The sequence below is a fragment of the Barbus barbus genome (genome assembly GCF_936440315.1).
Source record: "Barbus barbus genome assembly, chromosome: 24".
NCBI lineage: Eukaryota > Metazoa > Chordata > Actinopteri > Cypriniformes > Cyprinidae > Barbus > Barbus barbus.
In genome coordinates, this window is record NC_136752.1 from 23876495 (window position 1) to 23897005 (window position 20511).

Consider the following 20511-nt stretch of genomic DNA (forward strand, 5'->3'; position numbering starts at 1 on the left):
CCTGACTACATTAGGTTACATCAACAGGGTAATTATATGGATCAGATTGGATAGAAATAACCCCTTAAGGGAGCATCTGCAAAATTTCATTTCATATTGTTCATATTGTCCATTAATATTTTCATTACTTAAAGCTTAATCATAGTAACATTCATGTTTAATAAGGGCTATTGCTTATGGGTCAAAAAGCCTGGACCTACTGCACAAGGCGGGGCTTTGTATTCAAATTAGCTGCAGGCAAAGTAGGTGTTTGTTATGATGCGTTCTGCCATAAAATAAACAAATGCAGAATTTCACAGGTTAAACTAGCTACAGCCAAAACAGTGGAACAGATCATATTTACCATCTGGAGAATAAAACACATTCAGAAACAGAAGCCAAGCCTTTAGGCTATCCGTGACCATCCACTTGTTCAATCCTGCAAAGCACTCAGTCGGTCTAAACGCATGAATACAAACACATGTTAAACTGAAATGCACACACCACTGAGGACACGTATATATGCACATATGGTCAAACAAAAGCTTGCACACACACTTACAGGCAGGTACTTGACTGAGTGCAATCAAAGCCCTCAAGCACCATCTGTGATGATGCAGTCTCTTTCTATTCTGAGTGGACTGATTCTGTCCTTTGGCTATGATTTCATAATGAAAACCTCAGTAACGAGGCTGTTTTTTTATGGATTCTGATGAATTATCCTTAAAATATGAATGTAAATGAAGTCTTTTCAAGTTCTGCACCTCTGGACACCATTAATTTAATTAGCATATTTCCTAATATTTTACCTTTCCTGTACATTCATTTTGTCTATTTCCCTCATTACTACAGAGACAGTTACAGTGGCTATGTTAACTATTTTTACAAAACCAAATGGTTTTGTGCTTTTACTTTCTATTATAAGGCTGAAACTGGAGTCTGGTGACTGATGACTGATCCTGGATCAGACACTGTGTGGAGATTATGAAAGTCATACAGCTGGCTAGGTGCTGGTGGGTGGGGACAGGCAGGCGGGACAGGATAATGTCACATGTTCAGGTGGGGGGAGGGCCGAAGGGTAGGTCACAGCTGAGCCTGGAGGGGGAAGGGCTCCCTAGGGACACTAGATGGAGGCACAATAATTACATTCAGCACTCTGAGAGATGTGGAGGAAATCAAATGAATGGACCTGCTTGCATTTCAAATTACCTTTGTTGCAGAAGAGCAGCTGTCAGTTAAAATGGGTCTGCGGCCATTTTGCCTTTCTTCAGTCTGGCTTGATTGTGTTCCTGAAGTAGATAAGGGGTTATGTCTTTTTTTAAAGACAATGCAATGTTTCAAAGAGCTTGAAAGGAGTATGACATTTTAGCATTATGCAATGTTTGTCTCAAAGAACACAGCATGCAAATAGTGCTCTAAAAAGGAAAAAGGCTCTTAACTAACAGGTGGGGGAAAAGTCTCATTAACACGGCAAGACATTAACACGGAGGCATCAAACCCCAACCTTGTCAAACAGTGCTCTCAGCACCACTGGACGGCAATATTTTTTAGCCTTCAGTGAATGTAATGGAGTTGGGTAAAATTTGCAGTTAATAATAAATATATAAAAAAAACTGTATTTTCATGAATATGACAAAAAAATATGGAATTGAATTGGGATTAGTGTTAAATTTAATTTGCTAAAGATATAAAATTGTATAAAACAATTTGTTCAAAGTAATTTTACCTGCATTTTCAATTCAATTCTTAAAGGAACAAATGCCTGCTACATACATGTGTTATAATTTTACCAAATGTCCAAAAACTGATTTTTGGCAGGTTTCAGTGGATAAAATGGGCAACATTTAAGAATGAATAAATATTATATATTTTATAAATACTATAATATGAAAAAATTAGGAGGGGGTTAGGATTGGAATTTTCACATCAGCGAAAAACAGAATTATTGATCTTATGACGTTATTTGAAATAAAAGTGCATCGAATCATCAAAAAGGTTTTAACACATTTAGAAACGACTGCTTTAAAATTTGAAATGAAAGCACACAGAATCACCCGTAAGCTTTCAACATGTTTAGAAACAAGAATTTAGACACCAAAGTACAAATATTTTTTTAATGTATAGTGGGGTTACGCCATGCTATGCCACTTCAAATTATTTAAAGAAATAGTTTAAGAATATAGAATCTCTGTAGACATAAATAGGCACAAGAGAAAACCACTGGTGCTACAAATGCTACATCTCAAAGCAATGTCCAAGAGCTTATCGTTCAGGCCAGATGGTGAGTGTATGTGCCCTCAGTCTGTCAAACTCTCTGTAACACATAACAATGATTAAAATCTACAACACTTCACTGTCATACTAATTGGAATCCTCTTTTAATTAAGTTGATAAACATTTATCATGGGTTCACTTATATGAGCTATGAGATAGTGGATGGGTAAACTGATGCACTCGGTGGGAGCAGCTTGACTAGCTGATTTTCTTTATCCTGACTCACTTGTTTTACTATTATTTGCTAATAAACTTTGTGTATAATGATATTTCGAGGGGGCAATACATTACAGCCCTGGCATAACCTGTAATAAATTACACACCAGATGGTCATCTGCCTCTTAGCAGTGGCATGAGCCGTTCCTCCTAATGGTGACATCTGGGCAGACATACAGAGTGTTGCATGGTGAGACGAGTTCAATTATACACTTGTGATAAATAGACTGTAAAAACCTGGTCCATTTCCAAAACGCCTATAACATGTTGACAAATAATGTCATGTTTAATTATTGCATGCATATGTGGAGTTCATTTCCCCAGTGTGGCTCTTTGTGTGGTATTCGACAAAAATTAATGATCACCTTAATGAACTCACCTTTGTAAGTATGCTATTTACCAGATTTGGGCAAAAGTCAGCATTTAATATGTTCACGTCCCATAAAATTATGAATTTGAAAGACAGAAGGAATTTAGAGAACTGAAATTCAAAAGAAATCAAAGAGATGAATAATTTTGTTAGTCCAGCCCAAGTTTTCAGATAAAACATACATAAATATATCGTTAATTTAGACACACTGATTAAACACTTCCAGCAATATACTGTCAAAACAATTAAAGAAAAGGAAAGGACGTGTGGCCAAGTATGGTGTCCCATACTATGATGCTTCACGGTGTCCCATACTTGGAATTTGTGCTCTGCATTTAACCCATCCAAGTGCGCGCACACACACACACACACGCACGCACGCACGCACACACACGCACGCACGCACACACACACACACACAGAGCAGTGGGCAGCCAATGGTTCAGTGCCTTGCTCAAGGGTCTCACCTCAGTCGTGGTATTAAGGGTGGAGAGAGCGCTGGACATTCACTCCCCCCACCTACAATCCCTGCCGGACCTGAGACTCGCACCCGCAACCTTCGGGCTACAAGTCCGACTCTCTAACCATTAGGCCACAACAGCCCCCAAACAAAACAGATCAAAACAGATTTTAATTTTGCACACACAAAAACAAGTCAACCATATTGTTTATCGTAATTAAATAATAATAATAATAATTATGATGATGATGGATTTAATGATTACATATTGATGCTTGACTCAGTAGAACTTTCTGAGAAATTAAGTGTTATTCTGACATGATTAGTAAAATTATAGTAAATGTATGAGTTGTATTAAATACTGATAATAATAACGAAATTAAATATTAAAATAGAATGTTTAAAATAATAAAAAAACAATAATTTTAATAATAATAATACTTTTACTGAAAAATGCAAAAATACAATGTTTTTTTAAATAAAAGTGCATAGAATCATCAAAAAGGTTTTTAACACATTTAGGAACAACTACTGTGAAAATGTATTTGAAATTAAAGCACACAGAATCATCTGTAAGCTTTCAACATGTTTAGAAACAAGAATTTAGACTCCAAAGTACAAATATTTTTTAATACATAGTGGGGTTACGCCATGCTATGATGCTTCATCATTTAATAATAACAAAATGCTTAAAATAATAAAACAATAAATTTAATAATAATAATTTTATTGAAAAATACAAAAATATGTATTATTATTATTATTGTTATTGCACAGTTTGCACATTTTAAAAATCAACACAAAAATGGAAAAATCCAGTTTATATACAGTGCAGGGAGAAATGTAAACTTTTAAAGACAGCTCAATTTTATTTTATTTTAAAGCATTCTCAATTCAATTCTTCAAGGGTTCACCCCAAAAAATTCTGCCATTAATTACTCACCCTCATGTCGTTCCAAACTGGTAAGACCTTCATTCATCTTCCAAACACAAATTAAGATATTTTTGATAAGTTCCGAGAGCTCTCTGTCCCTCCTATAGACAACAAAGGGCACTACCACGATCAAGGCACAGAAACATAGTAAGGACATCCTTAAAATAGTCCATGTGACATTAGTGGTTCAATCATAATTTTATAAAGCTACAAGAATTTTAGCTTTATAAAATGTATTTTTTTTTGTGCACAAAGAAAATAAAAATAATGATTTTATTGCGCAATTATTTTCCTCTGTGTCATCCTTACTACGTCTCTGTGCCTTGATCTTGGTAGTACCCTTGCTGTCTATGCTGGGCCAGAAAGCTCTCGGATTTCATCAAAAAAATCTTAATTTGTGTTTCGAAGATGAACGCAGGTTTTACAGGTTTGGAATGACAAGAGAGTGAGTAATTAATGGCAGACTTTTCATCTCTTTATTGGCACAAATCCTTGCTACAGAGGGCCTACAGTACATAGTTACAAATTGACCATTAAGAGACCAATAGTTTTGTCCTGTGACATTATGAAGTCATGCTGTACTCACATATATCCAAGATCTGTGTCTGAGTTATGCAATTTGCCATAGCCATTGGATGTATCTAGAACAGACTGAAAATAATTCATCCTTAACCAGATGATGGCAGTATTGTGCTACAACTGTGGATCAACTGTGTGGGCAACAAATAGGTGCATGCAATATACCTTCACTTTATATGTGCTCCATGTGTCAGCTGATGCTAAGACTGGAACAGATGTCATTATACAATAAAACCCTGTGGAAACCACAATGAACCGCCTCATCCTTTAACAAGAGAATGACTTTGAAGTCATAAACAAGGCATATACTGTAAGATTGCACATATTGTGTTATATATGAGGGTCACAAGAATACTATTATTTCTCTGGAAGAGAAAGGACTGTCAAGAGTGAGACTGTAATAAAAGAGAAGCAGGTAATGAGCCAAACTGCCTCTTCATATTAGTGTAACCTTCAACTCCGGATCACCTCAGGAGAAAGCGACGGCTGAATGCAGATCTGGCCATGTGGAATAAGTAAACACACTGTGACCCACTCTCAGCTCTTCTATTTTGTTTATCATACAAAATCATGACAGCGTACTATATTACCATGAACTCTACTGGTCCAAAATGCAAACATAATTACATGACAAACTACCATTCAGAACACCATTCATATATGAATGAAATTCAGCAAGGATGCTTTTGTTCCCAGTCTGTATGAATTTCTTTCTTCTGCTGAACACAAAAGATGTGGGTAACCAAACAATTTCTGGTCCCCATGAATGTCCATACAAATTTTTAGTTTGTTTCCATAAAGTTTTGATAGAACTTGAAGGTGAGTACTGTTGAGTGGAGTTTATTTGACTCAAAAAGTAGCAATTCACTGTTACAACCTTCTTGTCAAGGATAACACAATAAAGTTACAGCAACTTATTTCCATTGTGGTCCTTGCAAGTACATGATGACGGAATTTTCATTTTTGCACAAACTATACCTTTAAAGTGACAGGAAAGACATTAATAATGATACAAAAGATTTAAGACTTAACCTTTCATCAAGAATTCTGAAAAAAAAGTATCAAGGTTTCCACAAAAATATTAAGCAGCATGTTTCATGAGCACCAAACCAGCATATTAAAAAGATGTCTGAAGGATAATGTGATAATGAAGATCAGAGCTTTCAGCTTTGCCATCACAGAAATAAAATACATTATACTAGACCTAATATTGTATTAGTATGAGCAACCAATGAATTTGTGCCAAAATACCATAAAGTTTAACATGACTTCAATACCAAAATACATGGGAACGGTATGACACATTTTTGGATTTGCACGTCTTTATATTGCATAAAGGTTAATTTAACACCATTTGCATATTCTGTTTTATATTCAAAGTGCATTAAAACCGCATGACTTCTGAAGACTCTTTTCCTTTCAACATTCTTTACAAGCCACATTCTGAGTCAGACAGATTCCTTTTTTGCTCAGCCTTGCTTTGTTGCACATTGTATTTACTTGTCTAGGCAGCATCTCTGAAGGTCCAATGAAGGCTTTGTAGCGGGTTCATTCTTTGCCAGAATGCCTTTCTGCAATCACAAGCATAAAATCAGGGTGAGTCTTGCATGGGCATCAGCTGACATTGATGTCACGCCCAAAGTGAAAGGCCTGTTCTCGCCTCTCAAAGACATGAGATCAATCAGCTTAGGATTCAATAAAGTTTGAAACCCTACTGCTGCCTTCATACGGGTTAATAAAGGACGACATTCCACTCAGGCATGAGACTAAAGGAAAACCACAGTTGGGTGTGCTCCCCTCCCTCCTCCACCCACCCTTGTTTTGGAAGGGAATTACACAATCGTTAAGGTTGTTCCCCAAAATTTCTCATTTTGCCTGGCTTAAATCAGAGAGCTAACAACTACACAAAAAAAACATAAAAACTGCACAGCAACAACCTAGAAACTATTACATACATATATAGGCTCAGGCTTAAATATATTGCATATATATATATATATATATATATATACACACACAATTCTGTGAAAAAAGCCTGAACTGCGAGGCACAAATTTTGCGAGTACTAAAGACAGAATTTAGGTCTTGCAATTCTGAATTTTCTTTTCTCAGAACCATGAGGAAAAAAAAGTCAGAATTGTAAGATGTAAACTTGGAACAGTGAGGAAAAAAAATCTGAATTCTGAGTTTATATGTCAAAATTCTGACTTTTTTCCCCCTCATAATAGTGAGTTTAAAAAGTCACAGTTACCTTTTTATTTATTTATTTTTTAACTGTGGCAAAAACAGGCTTCCATAATATACTTATATTGTATTATTAATGGCTCAAATCATTACATATATTCATAATGTCAAATGTCAAATTCTGATAAGCTCATAAGCCAGTGTCTGAACATAATTAAAACGCAGTACGACTCAAGAAATAACACAAGAGTGCCATTTAATCCTGATCCAGCAAGCAAGCATTCTTAAGTTCCGTCTCTCAGTTGCCCTTGAAAACCATGAGAATGCGACTATAAGGGCCAGACCATTGAACAGACTAGATACTGTTCCTACTGAGCCTTTCTAAGCACAGGGTCATGTTATCGAGACAATGCATGCCACAAACGAAAGCTACAGCGCATTCACTGTTCCTCAGTTTTCAAACAGAAAGTAGTTCTTCCTAGGACTTGTGTCTGTGGTTTTAACAATCACTGATGTGTCAGATCAATGTGACTCCAAACGCAAACTTCTGCATTGTACCAGACAAAAGAGCACATGGTTCAAAAGAAAAGAGGAAGAGGCTTACAGCATTCGTGCTGAATGTGCAAAAAGTCACATTGTAATGCCACAAATTATAGCTTGCACAAAAATAAGTTTTGTCATCATCAGCCCTGTAATAAACTGGCAATGGCAAAACAACTACTGTAATTATTGATTTATATGTGACCATGGACCACTAAACCAGTCATAAGCATCTTTTTTTCAAATTTAGCTTCATACATCTGAAAGCTGAATAAATAATCTTTCCATTGACGAATGGTTTGTTAGGATAGGACAATATTTGGCCGAGATACAACTATTTGAAAATCTGGAATCTGAGGGTGCAAAAAATCTAAATACTGAGAAAATTGCCTTTAAAGTTGTACAAATGAAGTTCTTAGCAATGCATATTACTAAAATTACGTTTTAATATATTTACGGTAGGAAATTTACTAGTCTAATTTACTAATTTAATAGTCACTTTCATAAATAAAGGTACAAAAGCTGTCACTGGGGGGCAGTACCTTTTCAAAAGGTACATCTTTGTTCCTAAAGGATCCATACCTAAAAGGTACACATTAGTAAAGTGTACAAATTAGTGCTTAACGTTAGTACACCTTTTGAAAAGGTATTGCCCTAGTGACAATTAGTAACGTATAGATTAGCAATCTTTTGTAACTTTTTTAGTGAGATAAGCCATCTGTCCATGTGTACTTCAACAAATGGGTGTTAAAAATGTGAATGAAGCACCTTTTTAAAGAATTTGCGGAGGCATGTTAAAATGATCATAGTTAAGATCCCAACTGCAAACTGCAGAATTTCACACTATGCGTTCAGTGAAATATTAATGTGGGCTACCAAGAGCCTTTACATTCCTATGAAATGATCAACTACTGCAGTTTGCACAAGCGGAATAGTCAATAATGCATATGTTTTAAATATAGAAACTCAACATCATATTACAGTATGGACTGCATAAATGATAAAACATAAAATATGCATATTTATAAGTTGCTTTGATAAGAAAGGAAGTGTAAAACTAATAGTAATGATAGCAAAAAGAACTTCAAATTGTATCATTTGTAAATCACTCATGGGAGAACTTTGGAAGAAAATGTTAAAATCAATATTCATGACAAATGTTACACATTTGAAACAAAATATACTCTGCAATGAACACATTGGGCACTTTAAGCAGTCACTAAGTTTCTTTTCAATGCTATGCTGATCTCACACTTGACTCAATTCACATACTTTCCATATAAGTTTGCAAGACAAAAAGCACACTAAAAATAGTAAGCCAAAGAATACTATGTAATATAACAACAAACCCCCTGAAACAGATGATAAGGAGCTACTGTGGGAATTCTTATTTGATTTTGTTCTGGTTGAAGCTTCCGCAGCATTTTTAAATATATGAATCTAAAAGTTGAGTAATAGGCTAGTAAATTTTAATTATCCTATAACTTAACTCAAACTTCAATGTAATTACAGGCTAACGAATTGTAATCAATTTAGCTAGATGCAAAGTCAGCAGTACAAAACACAGGGGCATTTCAAAACACAAATGTATGATGTTGTAGTGTTTACCAATATTGGTGCACTACACACTCAAAAGTATAGAAAGTGCACAATTTTAATACATAATATAAACGTACAAATTGGGACACAACATAAAACTCTTGTATAAGGCAAAGTTTTAGACCACAATATAAGTATGCTACATGGAACAGCCTAAATTTATGCTTTTATTCCTTGAGAACCAAACTCATGACTGGTGTTGTGGTGCCATGATCAATTGTTTGAGCAATTTCATGTATGCAAACTGAGATGTAGTCAAATATGAAATCTGTTGCATGCTTTTAGTGCAGTGTAAGTGCAAATTGGGATGTATCCTAAATAAGTTGAAAAATAGAAAGACACTTTTGTTGGTCACAGAGGTCATCTTCTGCAATAATCCAAAAGCCAATGGAAACATTCTGTTGGGTTTTGTCAAAGGAAACGGTGATGTGAACTTCCTGGTTGGTCTACAAGAATACTTCATCACTGCAGCACTAGCATAACTACAGTATGTACTGCAAATAAATAAACACTATTTTCTTAAAAATTCTGAAACATTGGGCTATAGCTAAACTACATGAAAGCAGGTCCAGAGCTTTGTAATAACTTCTCTACTGAACTTAAATCAACTGGTATGTAATCCCTGCCTCAACTCATAAAATTAACCAGCATATTCTATGAATTCCAATTCCCTGGGGGCTGCCATAGTTACACAATCACCACAGTAATTCACATCTTAAACAGTGCAGTAGGTTAAGCAGGCCCATCAAAGCAATAGTCTGAAGACTGAACAGGCTGTGATGAGGGTTTGCCCAAGCATAATGAGGCCCTGTAATCAGTGGAGAGTTGACCCATGCCGGTCTCTAGCACTGACCTTCCCTGTTACAGCTCTTTAACTTTTAAAGTAGACACAGGACTGCTAGCCGAGCTGAGTATATGTGACAGCAATAACTAGCTAATCGGCCAGTAAGTAATCTGTTATGATTAGACCCTGCGGTCTTATATGTTTACAGCAAAGGACATTTGGCGGTAAAATGAGGATCGGAGTAAGCAATGCATCTTGGGACGATTCGCAAACTGCTAAATTTTACTTGTTGATACCGTAATATGAGGGTCATTCTACAAAATGTCTGGCATTTCCTTCTCCAAGCGTGTCAACCCCATTACCATAATATTTTTCACAAAATAACACACTTATGGACAGAACTGAACCCAGCATTTGAAATACTCTCCACAGTATACATCAAGTCCATTGCTATAATATTTTTTCCAAAATTAAAAAGAACGAAAAATAAATTACAATAGATATGAAAAAATAAAATACAAAATATGGACAAAACTGAACCCAACATTTAAAATATTCTTCACGCTGTGTTTAAAGTCTATTAATACATTTTCTCCAACATTTAATAAAAATGAATAAATGAAAAATAAATTACAATAGAGATAATGAAAAATAAAATAAAAGGTGGACTGAACTGAATCCAGTATTTGAAATACTCTTCACACTATGCATGAAGTGCATTATAATATTTTTTTTCCAAAATTAAATAGTAATAAAATAAAAAATAAATTTATAATAAAAAAAAAAAAAAAAAAATCTAATATAAAACCCAGCATTTGAAACACTCTTTTCCAGGACAATGTCTGCTGCTCACCAATCCAAGATGGGGACAAAAAGCTCTCTGAGATTTATGCACCCGTCAGACTCCAGCCCACCTCGGCACTGCCTTGTGTGGCCCACGCTTAAAAAAAGCCATCCCTCCTTCAGTGCGGCAGGGCAAATATTGACCAGTCCCTGTTACAGATGAGTCTCTATGGGGAACTCTGAGGGAGACGATTGGCAGAGTACTGATGAATGCTGATTAAAGTTGCCCCTTTTATCTCGGTCTCAACTTTCTGGCTCCACAATCCTTTCCACAAACCATTGTGAGTCAAAGGCAGTCTAGCATTAGAATGCCAATGGCCACACGAGGAGGGGGTCCAGACAAATGAACAAGAGAACATTTCATAAGACCCTCAGTGGAGGCAGAGAGCAGGAGGGGTCCGAGTGTTTATGGGGCCTTTGGATGGGTTACAGGGATGGAGGCTTGGACAGCATTTTATGCATGGTTTTCTTTTTAAAAAGATTAACAGGTGACCAGTACAACTGTGGTGTATAAAAGTATGACAAGTTATATCAGGAAAAAAAAAAACACCTTTCAAAATATTGAAAGCAAAACTCAATTTTTAATTAAAAAGGACAGAAAGAGACAGGTTCAATTTTATTTTAAAAAGTCTCTAGAAAATTATGCATAATTATTTGTGCAACTACAAATAATTATGCATAAAGTGGGTGAAGTGAGACGTTTTCCTGAAATTCACTCTAGTATTAATTATTATTCTTTAAATAAAAGGTTCCCTGATTTCTTTTAAACCAAAAAATTAATAAAAAAAAGTTTAAAATCATCTTTTTAGAGAGATGATCAAGTTTGAAGTGAGTAATTCAAGTATATACTCTAGAACTGTAACAGCTTACTCTACATGTCTGCTTTTGCAATACATTGTGAGTAGGTTTCTTGATCCAAAAAGTGCACAGCACACACCTGAGTCATTTTGCATAAACAGTCGCATGTTAGGCTGAAGTTGTAGCTCACCATAAAATGGTTAAAATACTTGTCAAAGTCTTTGCTCTGTGGCTGCTCGAACCTAAGAGCAAGTTCATGCAAATTGTGAGGCTGAATGTCGTCAATATCAAAAGCCTCAGTCATAATGTATTCCAGTTTCCAGTCTGATTTTTGTTCCAAGTTTGCTTCTGTGAGATTTAAATAGAACTGCCAAATATCCTTTGGAGGAAAAAAAATAAAAGAGAGAGTGATTATTAGAAGGGATGCAATGGAAGAGCGACTCTTTGAGCTGGCACCTTGATTAAAACGCACCATGTAATTAGAACTGACGTTACCATTAATCATTCAGAAACAGGAATTGCACAACGGTGGTGAGGTTATTTAAGCCAAACATTTAGCTTCAAACAACTCAAAACATCAGAATTTAAAAGTTGCATTTTTTGTTGCATTTTAACACAAAACACTAATAATTGTAAGGAGAATGTGCTAAAATTAATTAACTCAAATGAATTACCATTAAACCATAATTCTCAATACAATTAAATTAAGTATAGTAATTGTGGACAGAACTGAACTCAACATTTGAAATATTCCCCTCCAGGCAATAAAAATTGTAAGGGGAATGTGCTCAAAGTAAATAAATCAGTGCTTAAAATTTTGTATTTGGTGCACACTTACCAGTAAACCATAATTAAAAAATAAAATTAAATAAAAACCCAGCATTTGAAATACTCTCTAGACTGTGTGTCAAGATCATTACCATATTGTTCCCAAAATAAAATAAAAGTAATAACAAAACGAGAACAAAACTAAACCCAGCATTTGAAGTATTCCATACCATACTGTATTTAACCAAACAAAAGTGGACAGAACTGAACCAAAAAAGTAAATAAAAGTACTAAAAGCAAATAAATCAGAGCTTAAAGGGGTCATCGGATGCCCATTTTCCACAAGTTGATATGATTGTTTAGGGTCTTAATGAAAACTCTATAACATACTTTAGTTAATTTCTCAATGGTAGTGTAAATCAACATGTTTTTACCTGTCAAAAACAGATTCATTCACAGCAAGCCGTTTTAGTGCATGTCCCTTTAAATGCTAATGAGCTTGGCTCACCCCGCCCTCTCTTCCTTTAGCTACAGAACTTGCTAACTAGCACATTATTAGGAAAGGCGATTTGCAAAGATTCCTTAAAAAATCCTTTTACTCATTTCTTCTGTAGGTGAAGTTGGATCATGAATGATTTGCGCAGAGATAAACGCATTTAGGTAGATCGGAGGGTGCATTCCCTTCAAAAACAGAAGTAATCCACTGCGTCTTCAGTGGCTCAGATGTCTGGAGTAAATGACGACTGCTATGTTCATTATCACATCCAATAACAAAACACCTCAGTCGCTTAGGAGACATTCTTGTCTACTCATGCTCCGGCATTGAAAACAATGGTGGGCTTTTGATAGCTCACTCAGGGCAGGTCTATGTTAATACAGCCATGTCAGTCATGGGAGGGGCCTGTGGAAACTACATCACTCTGCCAAAAATCTCAGAACAGCCTGATCTGAGAAAGCGATCATTATTATTGGGGATTTAAAATAAAAGAATAAAAAAAACACTGGATGGATTTTTATCATTATAGGGTGGATGTGTACACACACTGTCAACGCACATTTGTTCAAACAAACGTAAAAGTGAATTTTGCACCCGATGACCCCTTTAAACTTGCTAGTTGTTGGACACTTACCAGTAAACCATAATTCTCAGGGTGGTACAAATACGCACGGACGCCAGGATTGTTCGAAAATGGCTCCAATAGATTTTTGATAGGTGTAACAGCAGGTGTGACAAATATAGAGTTCACGGGTTTCCCTTCAATAAAAGTATGAATAAGACAAATTAGTAGGTTTAATGTTCTGTTTCCATATAGGCTATCTGATTTACCTACTACAATCTGAGCAATATACCGTTTGTCAGTGGTTTCAAAGACTGCATCCCATAATGCAATGCATTCACCACTTCCATGTTAATTAACCAAATTTGTTAATAATGAATTTTTCCATATTTTCCTTGACTCATGTTTTGATTTTATTAAAAATATAAATGTTCTGACTCAGGCAGTAAAACGATTAATTCCGATTAACATTCAAATAACTTTTTATGTTTACATACTATGTGTGTGTGTACATTTATTATTAATTATGTGTGTGTGTGTGTGTGTGTATATATATATATATATAAATAAATACACACAAGCATGTAAATATATCAAGGAAAAATATGTAAGTTTTATGTAAAATGTAAAATTGATATAAAATATTTTTTATTTATAAATTATATACAAGTATAAGCATACATACGCACACATGTATACATTTAAAAAAATAATTGTATTTATATACATAATAAATATACACAGTAAACACTTATTTTGAATGCGATTAGTTGTGGTTAATCATTTTGCAGCCCTAGTTCTGAGGCAAATTCTATTACCTTGTTGATCCAGCAGAACCATTATGCTGTCTCGATGAGTGTGGCCGTAGAATTGACCCTCAACGACGTCACTGTAGTTGCGAAATATTTTGACAAGTTGTTCATTGTAGCTTTCTCGGGTGGCTGTTGTATTTATAGCATAGGGTAGGTAACCGATGGGGACATGAGCAATTACATAGACCTCAGAGGAACAGATGACAGTGAAATTAAGGTCAGCAGTCACTCACACACCACTGCTGTCACTTACATGGGCATACCACTATGCAAATGTTAATTTACAGTCTTGTAATAAAATGGCCCTGTATGATCAGTGCAGTGGGTTCTTTCTAAAATTATGCCTTTAAAATGTCTTTTAAAAGCAAACAGAATATACTCACTTTCTCCAGCTTTTGTCTTGACAGCTCAAGTGTTTCCTGCAGCCATTGGAACTGCCCAGCGGGGTCAGTCATATTTACTGTCACATGATTAGGACTGTAGTACAGGTTTGTGTTGAGACTAACCAGACGGAGGCCAGGTTTGATCACAAGAGAGTAAAAGCCACCTTCACGCAAAGAAGTGACATATGAAGAGAATTAATTCAATTCAAGTTTATTTGTATAGCGCTTTTTACGATACAAATCGTTGCAAAGCAGCTCTACAGGAATTTAAGTTTCCACAATATATTTATATATTGCAGAACCTTAATATGTTTGACTTTATTAGCTTACTATATGGTCACAGCTAAAGTCCACTGTTAAGTGTGCACACCACAGTCTCAAAGAAAGAAAAAAGCTAATTTGAATAAATAAAGTTTAGACTGAAATTATTAAAATTTAAATATAATTTTATATAATTTTTTAACATAAAAAAAAAAAGAAAAAAAAAAAAAGAACAGTAGCTAGATGAACAAAGGTTTTGCATTATACTGTTGTTTGCATCCAAGTATTTTAGCATTTCTGAAACTCTGTATTGACCAATCAGCATGCATTATCTCCAAAATAATCAAATCATTTAAATGTGGAACACCTTCCTTATTATCAGTTACCTTTTTGCAAAGTAGCTACAGCTTCTGGGTTCAACCACGGAGACCAGAGTTTGGCTACAGCATCATAAATCGCATTTGCAGATGTTGGCAACTGATCCTAAAAGTTGTAAAGCAAGATTTAAAAAAATAAAAATACACAAAGATTCAACATAGCATAAAATATTTTGTATTTTCAGAATACTATATGCTAGATTTAACATTTAAGCAAAAGACACAGCAAGACGTTTAAAAAATGGCATCCCATAAAAATTATTAATCAACAAAAACAGTCTTCAACATTTATAATAATGCTAAGTTTCTTGAGCATCAAATGAGCATATTATAATGACTTCTGAAGGATCATGTGACACTGAAGACTGAAAGACTACTGAAAATTCAGCGTTACAATCACGGGAATAAATTACATTTTAAAATATATTCAAATAGTTATTTCTTAAAACAGTTATTTTAAATTGTACAAATATTTCAAAATATTACTGTCTTTACTGTATTTTTGATCAAATAAATGCAGCCACTCAGTGCCACAGATAATGTTGTGAGAATGTTTTTCCATCACACATTTTTTTTTTTTTATGTTAAACTATATAAATGCGTTTGTGTGATTTTCTTTTTGCATTTTTATTTTTTAATTAAAATATAAATAAAATATTTAACCAAATATTCATATGAATTTTTTTTCAAAGTTGTTTTTTTTTTTTTCCAGTGTATACAAACAGTATGCAAATTTTCATCCAAACAACCCAAAACATTTGGACTTTATTTGACCCCAGAAATACCTGTGGCCAGTAGTCGTGGTTGCCCAGGGCAGGATAAACTGGCAGCTGTGGGAAGAACTGACGTATGGTGAGAGACATATTGGCAATAACATCAATCACTACATCAGTGGACAGTTCTTCTTTCGGGACGTGAGGAGGGCTGTCTCTGCAATGAGGGGCACAACATTTAAAGAAAAAAAAAAAAAAAAAGTTCATCAAAATATTAAAGAACAAAACCATGATGTGTTCATTAGCTCCCAAATTAGGTTATCTCCCAGTTTAATTTAAATTTAACAACCCAAGTAAAAATCACAGAACAGCTGCGAGCCAGTAAATGAAACTGCTTTATACCCCGTCCATATAATGAACTCAGGCTGCAGGTCTACTTGTTTCATGTAACTGAATGCTGAGAGAATGAGCTGGTACGGGGAATCACACAGGAAATCACCAAAAACTCCTGGGTCCAATGCAGGAACACCCTTGGAGGAAAAACAGACTTTGGTGTGGTCTTCCGTGATATGGTAGGTTGGATCCAAGTGCAGGTCTGAGATATGCCAGAATTTAGCTGGAATTTAAGATGCTTGTGTTACATTCATTTCACAAATATGTAAAGTACTCTCATTACACACTGATGTGTCAAATATTGTGTCTCATTCAGGAGCTGTGGAGATATTTCACTGCAAAGGTACAATGCTAAAGCTTGTCAAGTTTTAAAGTGCACTGAACTTGAAATTAACTCTTAATGATTCCTTATGTACTCTTTAGGTTGACTTCCTCATGCAAATATACATACGTACGTACACACACACACACATATACATATATACATATATCCCTTCTTATTTGATTTATTAATTTTCTTGTTTGTTTATTTGACCCAGTGAAAAATTGTGAAGTATCAACCTAGCCAAAAATACATTGCATGGGTCAAAATATGCATTTTTCTTTTATGCCAAAAATCATTAGGATAAAGTAAAGATCATGTTCCATGAAGATATTTAGTAAATTTCTATAATATGCATTGCTAAGAACTTCATTTGGACAACTTTAAAGCTGATTTTCTCAATATTTTGAATTATTTTTGTATTTATTTTTTTCACCCTCAGATTCCAGGTTTTCAAATAGTTGTATCTCGGCCAAATATTGTCATATCCTAACAAACCATACGTCAACAGGAAAACTTATTTATTCAGCTTTTAGATTATGTATGAATCTCAATTTCGAAAAATTAACACTAGCCCCCTGGCCCTCTTCGGACCGAAAAAGTTTATATTTTGAAATTTTTAAAATCTTAGCTTCATCAGAATGAGATGACACTTGGTGACTTCTGTCACATTAGCAATATGAACACTCAAAAAAATCATGGACATGATTCGGATATGTTAAAGGGTCAAAAAAAAAAAAAAAAAAAAAAAAAAGTCACACTTGACTTCTTCGAGGTCAAAAATGACCGACATAGGAAATTAATGGGAAATACGAAAAAATTTGAAAACTCAGTGAATCTTTTGGTGGTGCAAACTACAAATCAGTCACTGGTCAGAAAAAAAAAAGTGTGCAGCAATCAAGGGGTGACTGTCTGGAATATCAGGAGTGCAAAATAGACACCCACACATGCGCGCACACACACACACAGAGAAATTAGCTGGTAAGACAATTTTAGGGTTGGTGACTGCAGAGCTGGTCCCTGCGTGGCTCGTGCCTCAACGGCTGGTCCCTCCGCGGCTTGTGCCTCACCTCATCTAATCTTTTAGAATGTCTAGATATATATCTAAATGCAAAACCTAAAAAAATTAAGACAATTATGTCTAATAAACAACAGGAATCCAAAAGCCTCTGTATATATCTATATAGGGTGCTAATACAAGAAGGTTATGCAACATTACAGTTGCGTACAACATTACATAAGTTTTTATTTTTTAATGCCTTGAGATGGCCCAATTCTCACTTAAAAAAAAAAAGGATTTTAAATGCCTTCACTATTTTAATGTGAAACATTGCATTTATTAAAAAAAATTGTAAAAAAATTAAGAAATAAAAAAAAAATACATATGAATTCTAATGGAGACAATAGCTCATTAAAATTGTATAAATATTGCATAGTATCATAAAATTCCTTCAAAATCATAAATAATAATAAAAAAATATTATTGAACAAAAATATATTACATTGATTTTCCTGGAAAAAAAAAAAGAGTTACATTTCAAGGCTTCGGTCACTTTTGAACGCGAAGGCAAGTGTGACTCCTAAACGAAGAGGGCCAGAGGGTTTTAAGACTGCTTTTGTGGTCCAGGGTCACATATATCGAATGATGCAGCAAAATCATAATAATAATAATAATAATAAAAATAAAAGGTAATGTAGGCTAAATGTTCATATTCAAATATATAGCCTATTACAATCTATCAATACTTGCACTTTGATGTTAAGAGACGCATAGTATAATATAATAATATAATATAATTATAATTAATTTTGAACCAATAAAACAGCCTCAAAGTCCCCAAAAGCGCACGCTACAAACTAACAGCAAACCTGGGATGAGTTTCCCAAAAGCGTCGTAAGTCAACAACAACAGGCCCGTTAAGATGGACCACTGTAAATGTACACAAATCTGACTCTAAAGGAGAAACGACAAGGCGTGTCTGTTAAAACAACCAAAAAAAAGAGCAGCAAATGCAAACGCATGCATGTGTGCGCCAAAGAGCAAACGTACGCATAAAGCCAACTTCAGGAGACATGAAGTAACAGCGGATGTGACTCTGAAACACTTACCTGCGCTCTGCAGGTGTTTGAAGGCATTATTAACCGGCGCAGCAGAAACCTGCAGGTTACAGACATGACCAAGCAAACACAATAGAACGAGTAAAGCCATTACAGCGAGTGTCTGTATTATTAAACCGTGCTTGTGTAAACCAAAACAGGAAAAACAAGCGGCAATCATGTGACGCTTTGTTTGCGCAACCTTACGCAGTCACGCGCACTGATTGGACATCATACACATCTGAAGCCTGTCAATTATGACATCATCTACACACCTTACTCTCTATATAAATATAGCACAGAAACATACATTTAACCCTGGAGAACCCAAGAACCCTTTTCTTCTTTGGAAAATTATGAACTATGCATTAAATTACTTCTATAAGTTCACTGAACACCAAAATATCCACTTTTTAAATTTTAACCCTTTATTCCCTAATTTAGGATTAGGGCCAAATTTGACCCATTGGGCTTTAGGTGTATAATTTCACAGAATAACAATAACAAACACCGTCAATGCAAACTATTTTAAATTTAGGAAAATAATCAGTCAACCACACAGCTACATTTAACAATGTTTTTTTTTTTTTTTTTTTGCTTTATTTGTTGCATGTTAGAACTGGATTTCAAATGTACTGCCTTATGCCACCAAATTTCCCTTTGTACGGCACCATCATCTCATCGATGGACTGTTTTTGGCGAGGAGCTATAGTCAGACATTGTCTCCGAAAAGAATCCAAAAATGATCTGTTTCCAAAGTCGATCCTTTTTTACTTCTTCACTGACCATTTCATTGTCTACAAAGTGAATGACTTAGAGTAGCATGTTGAATTGGTTGCGACTCATTACCTCTGCCACAGGCCCATAACGAACTTCACTGTCCCAGTACTGACGTACTCCAGACATTTGAACTAATCCCATCCTGAGATACATTCCTAGAACTTGTTCCATCTCCTTTACTGAAGTGTCTACACATTTCCCTTGCTTTTGAACACTGTATTGATTGGTATGCTCAACAATATTTTCCAACATATCAAGGGAAACAAAGCATCGAAAGTAAACCAGTGGCATGTCTGTCGCGGCATCCTGGTACGACTCAACCTGTTCACCTTGAAAGTTCACGTCAGGCAACTCAAAGCCTTTCTTTCGCCAACTGTAAGTTTTTGCGGCACAATTTGGCTCCATCTGTGGGCTAGCAGTCTCGGCAAACGGCACATCGTCATCACTGGACGAGTAATTAGACGAGTCACTGTCTTGGGCAGAAGATTCACCGCCATCACTTTCATGTGGTTGAAACAATTCATCATAATCGCTATCGCTGTCCAATTCAGGGCCAAAGTCACTATCATCAGCTTCAAGTTGCTCCAATACTTGTGTTACAGTGACCTTTCTCTGCTGCTTTCCCTGTCCTGAAAAGGGAGCGGCTATACTCCCTGAAAAGATATACTACTTTATTAGTCTCTGGCCCTGTACTACTGAGGTAACTTATTCAAATATATTATACAAATGAAATTATTTCAAGGCTTTAGCCAAACACAGGACTGTCACCATTCTCCATAAAAGTCACTCAAAGAACCAAAGGGTCATTTTTGACCCAACATGTTTTTGACCCATACACCCAGAGGGTCATTTTTGGCCCATCGTTTTTTGAACTAGCTCAGAGTTGCTAATTTATCCAAAAATAATATAAAACATACTTCTAGGCATTCTGCAAGCTAATACTAAATAGATTAACAAAAAATACACAATTTTACCATCTGCTGGTTT

At 35.2% G+C, this 20511-nt stretch overlaps 1 protein-coding gene across 1 annotated transcript; it reads right to left on the reverse strand.

Annotated features, from left to right (window-relative positions):
* Positions 1 to 11218: 11218 nt before the first annotated feature.
* On the reverse strand, positions 11219 to 18951 carry LOC306843894 (cyclic GMP-AMP phosphodiesterase SMPDL3A-like). Its single transcript, XM_079375599.1, has 8 exons — positions 18757 to 18951; positions 16335 to 16548; positions 16005 to 16149; positions 15229 to 15325; positions 14582 to 14745; positions 14205 to 14385; positions 13459 to 13583; positions 11219 to 11939 (listed from the first exon to the last, which is right to left on the reverse strand). The coding sequence occupies exons 1-8, from the start codon at positions 18923 to 18925 to the stop codon at positions 11634 to 11636; spliced, it is 1401 nt and encodes a 466-aa protein (XP_079231725.1). The 5' UTR covers positions 18926 to 18951; the 3' UTR covers positions 11219 to 11633.
* Positions 18952 to 20511: the final 1560 nt, after the last annotated feature.